The following is a 13189-nucleotide window of genomic DNA, read 5'->3' as shown; positions in this document are numbered from 1 at the left end:
TGTGACTTGTCTGGGGAAGCCACAGGATGAGTTCATCTCCACACCTGCACTCCGACCTTTTTTTTTGCACTCCAAAATCTTAAGTGTATACAGAGACCATCACTGCATCCAGGTGCGTGTACCATGCAGGTGGTCTCAGCAAGGCATTACTCTTTTAAGGCCGTGTCCTTGAAACAGCTCCTAGGAGGGGACCCGTGGGCAGAACACAGATCCCAAGGACAGGGGTGTGTGTGAGAAGCCTCTCACTGCCCAGGTCCTGCTTACAAGTCAACTGGTAGTCATGTCCTCTTGCTGACCTCCAGCATGAACTCAACAAAAACCATTCCTTGTTACTTCCCTGTAACGAGGAAGAGAAACGACCCCACGCAAAAGGAGCAGGGGGTACACCTCAGGCCAGTTCTCTCTGTCCAGTCCCTTGTCTTTTCTTTGTGGGCTAGCGTTTCATTCGCTGTTACATAATTCCCAGTGCCCTTGTGTTTGAGGAAGTATTGATTCTGACAGCATGTCCCACCTGTTTATCTGAAAGTCTTGTAATACATGCTCTGGGATAACTGACCAATGAAGTGCCTTGTGAAAAAGCGTCCTCTGTACTGAGACTTAAGTAATTTTTTAGTCTTCATGTCCAAAGTGAGATTTAGGATTATTTTTGGTTTGCCTTAATACATAGTATTTATAATATAAATTAAGTCAAGAATGTAGAATAAAGGATTGCATCATTCTTAAAGATGAAACAAAGATTTTGCCAAACATTACAGTTTGAAATGATATTTGAACACCAGGTTTAAAGTTGCTTTACATTTTTATATTTAAATCACTTTTTAACCTTATCATCATCTTTCTTTATCACACCCACCCACACTTTGATAACAAGTGAGAGGAGAGTGTTGAGGTTGAAGTTTGCAATCTTTGGTACCATTTTATAATCAAGTTCAACAAATTTCAAGTTGACAGGTAATTTTGGAACAACATACTATTGCAGAACTTAAGACTCTGGTGTCCTCTTCATGTTGACCACTGAATGGCTGGCATATCAAGACATTCCATAATAAAGCACGTGGGTTTGGTTTTCTAGGTTCAACCGCAGACTTCTAAGAAATTGTGTAATTTTGAGTAAAATGCAGATTGCTTTGCTGACATGACCTACCAACAGTCAGTCCTTTTGATATGAGAATCAAGGACTGACTGTGATATAATCAGATAAAAATTTGATAAAATTTATCCAATTTAAGATAAAGTTGCAACAGTATTTATAAAGTGAAATTAATTTACAGATAGCTTACTTTTCATAAAAGCTAGTCAATTTTGTAACCACAATTCACATTGGAATTTTTGACGATTGAGTATGGTAGTCCCCCTCCTCCATAGGAAACATGTTCAAAGACCCACAGTGGATGCCAGATACTGTGAATAGTACCCCTATGTATACTTTTTCTTTTCCTACAGGTATATCTGGTTTACCGCTCCTCTTTGCATATCCGAATTGCCAATATCACTATCCTTGCCTTTTGGGGCCATTATTACGTAAAATAAGGGCTACTTGAACACAAGCACTGCAATACCAAGGCAGTCTTAAGTGACTAACGGGTGGACTGATGGGTCTGGCATACAGTGTGGAGATGTTAGACAAATGGACGATTCACGTCTGTGGCGGGATGAAAGGGATGGCCCGAGATTTTGTGGTGCTACTTAGAATGATGCGCAATTTAAAAGTTCTGAATTGCTTATTTCTGAAATTTTCCTTTTAGTACTTTCAGATCGAGGTTGACCACAGGTAACTGAAATTGCAGAAAGGGAAACTGGATAAGGGGAGCTACTGTACATTTTTTGTTGTGGTATCATTTTGTATACATGGTCCTGACAAGAATTCGTTTTGATTTGTTAGTAAAAAATTACATCCATTGTGTGCCGATGCCTTAGCACTTGGGGAACACTTGCGACTTTGGCACGTGAACTTGCACATCATGCAAAGCGAGGGGAAGCAGGCGGCCCCTGTGACCAGGCAGTGAGGAAGTGGAACTGCAAGCCTGAGACTACCCACCTACCAGCAACTGCTTTGATTATGCTAATCAATGACGTGGCTTGTTGACACACATCCTATGAAAAAATGGAAAAAAAAAAAGATTACTCATGTCATGGCCATTATATCACTCCCAGATCCGAGTGAATAATTAAAAAAAAAAACTTTCTAATTAATAGAGGTGACATGAATACAGCTTTTACAAAACTGATCAAATGAAGAATGGTTTAAACAGCTAACTATATTTGCAGTTGTGAGGCATCAACATTAACTTTCCTGATTATTTTCCTATCCAATTTTGATACTGTTTTCAGATTGGAAGGCTGGGGTTACTGTGTGAGGAAATTACTTGATGAATGAATATATTTATTTATAGCATTGCAACTGCTTTTTTCTATAATATAATGTGGGGTACAGAATGTGGTCAAAAGAAGGTGGCAGAGAGTTGACAAAACATGACCATTTCGAACACACCAGGGAAGTGCAGACTGGGCACAGAGAGGAGTACCCACATGCAGCAGCTCACGAGCAACGTGAGGACGGGCCAGCGGGGCAGAGTTTGGCTTCAACCAACAGGCTAGAAGGATAAATTAGGGAGAACACCACTGCTACCACTGGACGGGTTTGTTTGTCCACCTGGTTCTTTATAGACCCACACCTATATCTGCAAAGAGTCCAGGCTTCAGAGGTTATGTGGCCCTGAACCAGCTTGATTCTGTTAGGTATACAGATTGTCCTGCTCCATTAACTAGAATAGACATTTTCAGATTGGCTTTATTTTACTCTGTCCACTTCTCCTTAAAAATGAATGTAAAAAATGAACAGTTTGACATACTATATATAGGCTGCATATTTTACATCGATTATATATGTTACATATATTTAAATATATAAATTTTGATTTTCTCTAGTAGCTCTAGTCTGTGTGCACTTAATAAAATGGATCTAAGGCCCTGGCCGGTTGGCTCAGCGGTAGAGCGTCGGCCTGGCGTGCGGGGGGACCCTGGTTCGATTCCCAGCCAGGGCACATAGGAGAAGCACCCATTTGCTTCTCCACCCCCCCCCCTTCCTCTCTGTCTCTCTCTTCCCCTCCCGCAGCCAAGGCTCCATTGGAGCAAAGATGGCCCGGGCGCTGGGGATGGCTCCTTGGCCTCTGCCCCAGGCGCTAGAGTGGCTCTGGTCTCGGCAGAGCGACGCCCCGGAGGGGCAGAGCATCGCCCCCTGGTGGGCAGAGCGTCACCTCCTGGTGGGCGTGCCGGGTGGATCCCGGTCGGGCGCATGCAGGAGTCTGTCTGACTGTCTCCATTTCCAGCTTCAGAAAAGAAAAGAAAAAAAAAAAAAGGATCTATAGGATGTATCTCTGCTACCTAGTAACAAATGTATGTCCCCATTTAGAAGAAAAGAGGAGCCTGTAATGTGGAAGGCAAAAATTACTGGAGAAATCTGATTGTATTAGCATGATGCTTTTTTCATTCATGTGAATAAATTTTGCAAACTTGAAGGGCTTCCAGGCTTAGTTTCTCCCATTTTCTAGCTACACTATTCTCTTTTTAGATATCCTTACCTATTTAGCTGTTTACCTAGTATTCTATGTAGAGAGAATTTTAGAATTGAAGACTCTCAGCATCCTGTGGTAGCTGAGGTTACTTACATAGCCTCTCCTATGTTCACCAGATTAGAATTGTAGTTACTCTTTTAAGGTCATCAATATCCCTGAAGACTTAAAGAAATTAAGAACTCAAAGTTGTCGTTAAAATCAATTATTTTAATTGCTTAAATAAACATGTAATTAATGTAGGTGAGGGGGACCACAAGCAGTTCGATGAAATTTGCAGTATCATCCCATTGCTGAAGCCAGAAAGAGCTCCATCTAGTGGATTGACTAAACCGGAAGGCGGTGCTCACTCAGCCTTCAGACATGCATATTGTAACGACATCCAAGCAAAAATGGAAGCAAATAATTAATAGTTTGTTTGGAAAATATGTTTGCCTTACACAAAGGGAAGGGTCACAACCAATTGTGTACCTGCTCAAATCAGGACATTTTAAAAGATGATGATCTGTGAGGTGGGTCATTATCAACACAAATAAATGGAAATCATTTTATTAGATTTTTTTAGAGAGGCCATTTGAAGGTCGAGAATTGGGTTTTCCCGGTGGTGGGATTTTGGTCTTCATATCCAGGGTGCGCGGGGTGCTGGGCCTCCGCAGGCGGCGGCGGCAGCAGCCCTAGCACTGCAGTTCCTCCTCCGCCCGCCGGGGGCCGCTCGCCGAGCTCTGCGCGCTGGCGTGGGCCGTGGAGCTGAGCACCTCTTCAAAGCTGCCTCCCCCGGGGTTCGTCCCGCCTACTTTCGTCTGAAAGGGGCAGAGAAGCGAAAGTGCAATTAGTTCATTCTTTCAGTGCTGTTTTTATAACGTTGATTACCTTCAAGTTCAGAAATATTTTTTTCCCCTTGAGCGGGTGTGTAAAGTTGAGGTTAGCTTCCTTTAGCAGAGCGCTAGGATGTCATTCATATTGGGTTCTGGGATTGGAATAGAAACTTCCATTTTGTACAATTTTAGTAACGCTCTTTATCTCTTCTACGTTTAAGGTTCTCAGTCCCTTCACGAGCATAACCAGATCTGTGGATTCGCACTATTTAGTCGCTCACCCAAAGAACCGATTTAATTAATAAAAACAGAAGTGGATTTTAGATATATTTCAATTTTATGAGTGTATGGACATTTTTAACTGACTTCAGGTTTTTTACTTGAGATTTAAGGCGATCTGCATCTCTGACAAATGCCTCGAACAGGCAGAGTTGCTCAACCCAACCTGATTTCCGGTCTCTGCTTTGAGAGTTGGTGATGAATTAAGTCTTAAGCACTGGTCAGGTCACATCTTTCTAGGCAGTTGCCTCTATAAGAAGAATGTTCCTTAAAATGCAAAGTTATTATGCTTTACAAGGCTCTTTTTTTTGTACTTGTTATTGACTAATAAAACAGACTCAGGAAGAAATCAATTTAAAATTAAGAAATATGGTTAAGTATTTTGAAAAATCCCTTATTAAAATGTTCTTCAAAAGGATAATCCTCTAGAATGCTTAATGAAAATCTTAGTAATAGTCACATTGGCCTTTCCTTGACCATTAACAATATGAAAAAGCACTCTGAGAAAAAGGTTGTTATTTTCAAACTGCTGTCGCCTACCTGTCACCAGAGTGATCATACAGAGGAAGATAAACCACACTGGGGAACAAATGTATCTATCTGCCTACTGCCTGGCCAGCCATTTTAAAACCTTAACTGGGGTTTAAAAGTAGTTCAATCGTCACAAAACAAACACACACTTTTCTCCAATTGTCACTAAAATCCCTCTCTACCTCTTTAAATTAAATTACGGAGTTGAGTTTTTCCATCTGCTGGAGGTTGAGAAATTTGTTCTGGAAAGTGACAGATAAATATTTGAGTCTTGGGAGTCACAGCTACCCAAAGGAGCCAGTGAAGAAGGCAGCAGGGGCCAGCGCACAAGCGCAGGAGCGCAGCTGTGTTCCAAAAAGCCTGTGTCAACACTGAAGTGTGAATTTCTTGGAATTTAATTTTCACACGTCACAAATATTATTTTTCTTTTTCTTTCCCACAGCCATTAAAGAAGTGTAAAAATCATTCTTAGCTTACAAGCCATTCAAAAAATGTGTGACCAGCTAGCTTTGGCCCGCAAGCCTTAGTTTACAGACCTCTGGCACAGAGCGTTGATTATACTCTGATTGGTGTTATTTTAGCACCAAGAAGAAGAGAGTTGCTTTCAATTATGTGATTTTTTTCACTATTTGCTTGTATCTTTCCTGAGAGGAACAAGATTAAGTCAATGTAGTTTTACTCTATTAATAGTTCCCATTGTTTTCTTTCTTTTATTCACATTCTTTTTTGCAATAGAAGTTGCACACAGTATTGAATCAGATTGATACAAATTACTGATTTCTTCTGGGCTTTGTTTCATTCTTCTCTCCTACTTCTTGATTTTCTCACACCAAAATAGAAAAATAAAGAAGGAGGGAACTGCTTTGAAATAAAGCAATTTGGTAAAGAGGAGTGAAATAAAGGAATTTCCCAACCATGTGGATTTAAGGACTGCACACTGCAATGCTTTAGGCAAGGACCTGCTTAAGCAAAGATGTGAACAATAACCCCTCCTGGACCCTTCCCTTCATAGTGGATTTTTATCCAAGAGTTTGTCACTTTGTCCCCAAAATTATAACTGTTCTCTGCAAAAAAAAAAAAAAAAAAAAAAAAAAAATTACTTGAATTAATGAATTGGGCTTCCTAATCTCTCATAATAAAAAAAACTGGTTAAAAAGACACAAAGAAACAATAAGCATCTTGCCTTTTCATTTAAAAAGCAAGCTTAGAGCAGTATGTTAGAACAGAAATGCACATCTAGACCTGCAAAGAATTTCACTCATCCTTACTGATTCTCTAGTCATTTCCTCAGCAAGAAATACACTGGTCACAAAAATTAGGGGCTATTTCAAAATGAATACGAAACAATAAAAATATCCCCTCAGGGTTCACAATCAAAGAAAATGACAGCAATTTTGTAAAAGATTTAGGACACAAATGTAAATTTTGCAGAAAGTAAGCTATATAAAGAAGAGTTAAACATTTATTATTTAGTCTGGGGGAAAAAAGAAATGAGAAATTTGTAATGACTGAGGAAGTGGGAGGTTTTACATAAAGCGTGATTATTAGCCATTCTCCGTTGCCCGGGTGGGAAGAAAAAGAAGTAGGCGTTGACCGTGGTATTAGAAGCGGGTGGGAGGTGAGTCTTGTTAAACCCATGGACAATCATGCAGACACAGAATCCACTTTCAGGAAGTCTTGACACAGGCTAGTATCCAGTTGGCTGAGTCAGTTTTGTGTGTGTTTGAAAGAAGAGGCAGGCTCAATACCTTCCATCCCAGTGAGGTAAGAAAGTGAGAAGCTCAGACTGTGGGTCAAACACTTAAATCATCAAATCACACGTGAGCTGTCAGCTTACCAGAGTTTCCTAAAAGCAAATGTAAATAGGTTGCTCTTTATTCTTCTTTTGCTTCTTCATAGCTCCTTCTTCTAAAGAAAACCTAAAAAGCACAACTTCTCCTATGTCAGAACTTGTCTAACAGGCAACAGAATTCATCCTCTTTGGAATGTCTTAGGTTGAGAATCAAATGTTGAGAAATTGGCTCCTTGGGGGTTTTTTTTTTTTTTTTTTTTTTTGAGCCTTTTGCTTTGAAACTAGACATTCTAGCAAGGAAATGTCCAAGATATTAATGTCCTTCCCTACCAAAAGTTTTCCCTACAAATGGGGGCAATTTAATGGCTCCTACCAGTTACTCAAGTGATGGGGTTGACAAGCAGAAGCATGAAACTGCAAAACTAGAAACTGCTGATGAATGAAACCAATAAAGGCATGATATGATGCTGAGTAATAATGTCACTCTTGGGCTTTAAACACCTAATCAAAGGCCTATTAAAGGAGGAGAAGAAGACTATGTTAAAGACCCTCCTCTAAGGGTAAAAACCTTCCAGGTCAAAAACCAATAAGAACATCTAGGACCTCTAGTAAAGAGTAATTTACGCCCTCACAGACCCACGTCAAAAACCAATAACATTCTAGGACCTCTATTAAGGAGTAATTTATGCCCTCACGGCCCAGGTCAAAACCCAATAATATCTAGGACCTCTAGTAAGGAATAACTTACGCCCTCTCAGAGAGTAGTATGAGAAGAGGGCATTTAAGAAGCAGCTGGATATTAGCATGTGCAAATATCTGCTTTTGATCTAGTTAAAGATCATATGTATTTTAATTTTTAGAAACGGATTGTCTATAAAACAGTGAGAATGCTATCAAGATATAGTTATGTCATTGTTTAGGTGACATTTAAAAAAATAATCTTAGTAGTTTCAATGATTTTTTTCCTGCTTTAAAAGTTCTATACATTTTTAAAATTAGACTGAGTTTAATTTTGCCTTCTTTTCCCCTCTGTAGAGTAACTTATCTATGCTCAAACAATAAAATCAATACCTTTTTTTTTTTAAGCTCTTACTATGTATGCCACAGACATATAATTAGTTTGTTCCTGGGATCACGTGCACTATGACAAAATAAGGCATTCTATGACTCAGCTCTATTTTCCTGCATGATAACCAAACTGGGCTGCGCTTACCATGTGAATTAAGTAAACAAATAGTGGATGGCACTATAACACGGGGCCAGGTTTGTATTTGTTAGTGCGTGTCCAGACCAGTGCTGCTTTGAGCTGTTATTGAACTTACACCCTAAATGCAGAATTCACAGATCCTTTGTTCTTATCCACATCCTCTCTCAGCTAATCAGTCAAGGGAGGAACATAAACCCTAATTCACTTTAGTGAATATTTCATGCCTAGTGGTTTTATAAGAACAACTTTGTAAGAATACAGTAACACTATTCAATCCTGGTTTTATTTATAGATTCACACATGAAGACTGACTGTGCCAGGCTGCCTTCTTGACCACACCACACGCTGGCAGCCCCACCTTAGGAACTAGCCGCAGCAGTGACTACGCTGTCCTGATTCAATGGCCCCAAGGACACAAAATTCACTTCATCTGTACCTTAAGACTTGTGACAGTTGTCTCAACCCTCTCCTCAAATGATTTGAAAGTAGGAGAATTCCTAAAATAACAAAAAAAGAGAGGTCAGCTCCAAAGACCTACCTGTTTTAGTGGGGTCTGGCTTCCGCTCTTATAAACATTACTTCTGCACCAGAGCTAGCTGTCGATTTGCCACCTACACCACCCATGTTTTAAGATATATTTCCCTTCTGCTAGGTTAGATCTGGAAACCACAACTTGACATGGAATTTTTCTAAGTAAAATAGTCAGATACTCAACTGTAAAATCATATGTCATTTGGCAATGGTACAAATGTAATAATTCCATGGTGCACCATGAGTCATTATCAATGAGTCAAAGGAGTGATAGCTTAATTTGTCATTTATTAATTGTTTCTATCACAGCACTCTTTTGCCAACTCTTTTTTTTTTTTTTGTAAACATGCAAAATCTATCTAAAGAATGACATGTTTGAGTTTCCCACTTGGAATTTTAAAGTTATTTATTTCAGTGATTATGAGAAGACAAAAAAACTCAAGGAAAAATAAGGTTTATAAGTTTTGGGTTTTTTTTTAATCCATTAAAAGTAATCACTTGGTCAGCTTCCATAAAGTAGTATTTCTAAAGTCAGTGCTTTGATTATTATAAGTTGAAATATTACTTGACTAATGCTTGGTCAAAATGTTATTAATGTGATATTTTTTCTTCTAAAGAAGATATAGTTATTTTTTCTCTTACAAGAGAGAACCTTCACAGGATGTTGACATTTTATTTGTGACTCATCATTGTGTTAAATAATCTCTATACCATTTGTAATTATACACATTAAATACTCCATTTGGTGCTTTTGCTTTCCTATGCCACATGACATGATTTAGTGACAATATTACCATTAAAACCGGTATTACCAAGTCCAACTAAAGAAACAAGAACTGAACGAAAACTGTATCTTAAATCCTGTATCCATGTTAGCATTCAATAACAATGACTGCCATCATTTTCAAATCAAATAATTCAGTTGAGAAGCCACTGATGATTCTCTCTTGAGTGCAGAAGAAATAAAATAAGAAGAATGGCCTGGAGAAACTTCAGAAGAAAGAATAACGATAAAATATGGGTTTTGGCCCTGGTGGGTTAGCTCAGTTGGTTAAGAGCATCATCCCCAAACAACAAGGTTGTGGGTTTGATCCCCGGTCAGGGCACATACGGGAAACAACCAAGGAATACATGACCGAGTGGGACAATAGATGGGCGCTTCCCTTCTCCCTCCCCTCTCTCTCACTTCTAAAACAAGAAAACAAAAATCCCTGGCTGGATAGCTTGGTTGGTTGGAGCATCGTCCAAGAGTGTGGAGGTTGCCAGTTTGACTCCTTCGTCGGGGCACATACAGGGGCAGCTCTATGTTCCTGTCTCTCTCTCCCTACCTCTCTCTCTCTTTCTCTCTTTCAAAAAAAGTGGAGGGCTTCATTGTATGATGTGGGATGAGGCATGACTCTAATACTATCAAGGGGAAAATAGTGTAAAGGACATGTTTTTTAATGAATTTGGCTTTTTAGGGATTATCTCCCAAGAATGATGCTCCAGATGATCAGAAATGCATCTGCAGTCTGGCAGCATGAATTAACCATGGTGAGATCAGAAGGCCCGATCGTGACAGCACATTTCGCATTTGATTCAAACATGGTCAAATTCTTATGAGTAATCCTCTGTAATACCTCTGTTTCATGAGGAAATATTAGTGAAATTATATTGAATGTCTCAAAAGTAGACACTAATTGGCATCTGACTTCCACTGTAAATTCTCTTTGGCCAAAGTTGCTCACATGACTGCTGTCATCTGTCAGTTACATCAGACCACAGTGGGCAGACAGTTTGCCTAATGGTCCATGGGTATATATTAAGCGAGTAAAATCATCTTTTTAAAGATAATTTCAGGCAAATTTTGTGAGGATTGAATTTGACCCATAAGTCATTAGATGAATTCCTGGTTCACAGAGCAAGATCATGTTAATTTTTTGCAAGCTTCAGAGTTAAAATTTGACAAGTAAAGGAGCTGAGAGCCACAGGTTAGTTTGGGTGTTTTTATGTTAGGGGGAGCCAGTTGTTCCAATATATAAACTAAACAATCCTGAATCTTTGCTCTCTACCACCAAATTAGGACAATTGAACACTGTGATTAAACTCCCAAAATAATGAAACAACTCCAATGTAGAAGAGACAACATCAAACATAATAAAACAGACATTCCTCTAATTAAATTACAGTAGAATACCTGCTGGAAAACAGAGAGAATCTTTTACTCAGTTTTAATCATATTATATACAACCACAACCTTTAGCACTGCACACGACTCCAGAAAGAACTTGGCTTCAGTGCTCTCAAACTAAAGTAATTGACCCTCCTCTATAATGTACCCACACCACAACACTGTATATGATATAAAGCAGAGAGAAGACGCACAGTTCTAACTGAAGGACAGGAGTGTCCCAAGGGCTTAATTTCACCCCCTACCATCACCATGGCAACTCAAGGCAATCGCCATGGGAAGAGCAGTGAATCTGGTTCTAGCCTCTAACTATAGACATGATGAAATAGATATCACCGAGGTGAGTTTACCAAGGCTACATAGTTCACTCTTGGTGGAGTTGGGCTGCAGGCCTGTATTCTCTGATTCCCAAGCTAACATTCATTTCTCTATAGGCTATTACTATATGCTTGATTTTATCTGACTCCATTGCAAAGTCAAGCAAACTGGAAGTAAAGAGTATCTTTCTCAGTTTCCATCAAGCCAGTAATTTTTATGACAAATCTTTATTGTTCAACAGATACCTCAGCTCAATATATACCTTCAGAAATCCTAATAATGTCCTTTCTAAAAATGTAGCACTCTCAGTGTCCTATCCTTTCATTTCAACTTTCTTCCAGCTTACACTGAAACCTGGGGAAACAAGAAACATAGTTCCACCTTTGCAAGTGCTCAGAATGTTCTAGGTACTAAGTGCTTTCCACGGGTTACTTTGTTTGCATCTCACTACAACTATATGAAGCAGGTTTTACTTCTCCCAGTGTACAGTTAAGAGAGTGAAGATTGAAGTAAGTTAAGTAATTTGTCTCAGGTCTCACAAATCAGGAGAGGATATTTTAAGCTGATGTGTCTGGTCAAAAGCTCAAGTTCATGCACCTACAATACTTTCACGGAACTGTCAGCCTTCTCTCCCAAGGGCAATCAGAAAAGAGAATAAAGTAGGTCATGGCACTTCCTTTCATCTAAAGAAGGAGGAGAAGAAAACCCCACACAGTAAATAACAATAAAGGAACACATCATACATATTCTGCATTAACATATGTAAGATAATTTACACACATTTACCTCATGGCAGGCATACTTATGGAATGGCGAATGGAGTAGCTTCAGGGCAAAAGCAGGTTAAAGGGAAGAAAAGAAAGACAAAAGAAGATAGCATAAGGTAAGTATATGAGAAACTCCCTATTGATAGTTCTAAAGCAGCAATCTCAACTGCTGATTTATTTTCTGCCCACTCCACCAAGATGACATTTATTTTCATTGGGTAGCATGAGTATAAAAGAAGAGTAGGCGGTTCCTAGTTGCATATTATTTTACTTCCATTAGGTTCCCTGCAGGCCAGGAAATCTGAGGGGAATGTCTGCTTTGCTCCAGGTTAGCTCAGTAGCCCCTGGGCATCCTCTCAAGGTCCATCCAGCTCTGCCTCCACTCCCTTATCCTGGTCAAGAGGACAGGAAGGGCTTATCCAGGAAGTAGAGCTTGTAAGGGAACTTCCCAGAGGAGTATACGTAGTTAACAGGAGACATTCAAGGAAACACACCAAACACAATTCAAACAGTCAAACATGGGAGCAGGGACTTCTGCATCCATTCTACATGGTACAAATATCAACATTTCTGAGAACTCTAGGACTTTCGGCCTTCCTACCCTATTAATCTAACAACAGCGAACTCATTTTCCTTCTGGTAGATTGCCTGCCAAGTCTACGTGAGTTCCACACAGACATCAGGCTGGGGGGAGGAAGGAAGCCAAACGAGGCCCATTTTCCTGGGCTGGTGCTCCCCGCCACACGTTCCTACAGCTCTCCTGCCTCCCCGCCTCCCAGGAACCTCAGAGGAAAGGCATCGAAGCATCACCCTCCCCAGCACCATTTGGAAACTATAGGCAAAATACTTCCTCAGACATTACAGTAAAAAAGAATGACTAAAATAAACTCAATAGCATTATTAATCTATTAGTCTTAACTATAAACAGTTTTCTTAGAAAAATAAATTCCAAAAAAAAGTATATGAGATTCGAGCTTAAAAATAAAGTTAACTCAGAGGCCTGGACTGACGTCTGCACACTTCCTGGTCATATGTGGTTCTCCAGTAACTTTTCTCCTCCTCAACTTCGGCATAAATGAGATTAATCTGCGCTTCAATAAATCCAAATAGATTAGGTGCTCTACGCTCTGTATCTTCCTGGTCAGAAAAGAAAGACTTCATTTTCTGAAGAGACATGGTTTTTGGCTAAGGTACACCCACAGTGAAA

The 13189-nt window shown here is 39.6% G+C and overlaps 1 protein-coding gene across 7 annotated transcripts in view; it reads right to left on the bottom strand.

The window, feature by feature from the left end:
* Positions 1 to 3761: 3761 nt before the first annotated feature.
* Positions 3762 to 13189, bottom strand: part of TPD52L1 (TPD52 like 1) — an 87685-nt gene continuing 78257 nt past the window's right edge. For 3 of the 7 annotated variants that reach the window (XM_066248157.1, XM_066248153.1, XM_066248154.1), the window contains 3 exons: positions 12002 to 12040; positions 8633 to 8693; positions 3762 to 4372 (listed from right to left, as the gene is read on the bottom strand). In XM_066248157.1, the coding sequence (XP_066104254.1) occupies positions 4247 to 4372; positions 8633 to 8693; positions 12002 to 12040 (226 nt within the window). In that variant the 3' untranslated portion in view covers positions 3762 to 4246. Of the gene's footprint in view, positions 4373 to 7034; positions 7117 to 8632; positions 8694 to 12001; positions 12041 to 13189 lie in introns of all 7 variants that reach the window. The other 4 variants (XM_066248156.1, XM_066248158.1, XM_066248155.1 and 1 more) reach the window with 4 other exon arrangements.

Source organism: Saccopteryx bilineata, chromosome 12 (genome assembly GCF_036850765.1).
Source record: "Saccopteryx bilineata isolate mSacBil1 chromosome 12, mSacBil1_pri_phased_curated, whole genome shotgun sequence".
In the NCBI taxonomy this organism is placed as follows: domain Eukaryota; kingdom Metazoa; phylum Chordata; class Mammalia; order Chiroptera; family Emballonuridae; genus Saccopteryx; species Saccopteryx bilineata.
The sequence above is the reverse complement of the archived record's forward strand: the minus strand, read 5'-3'. Positions and strand labels throughout refer to the sequence as shown.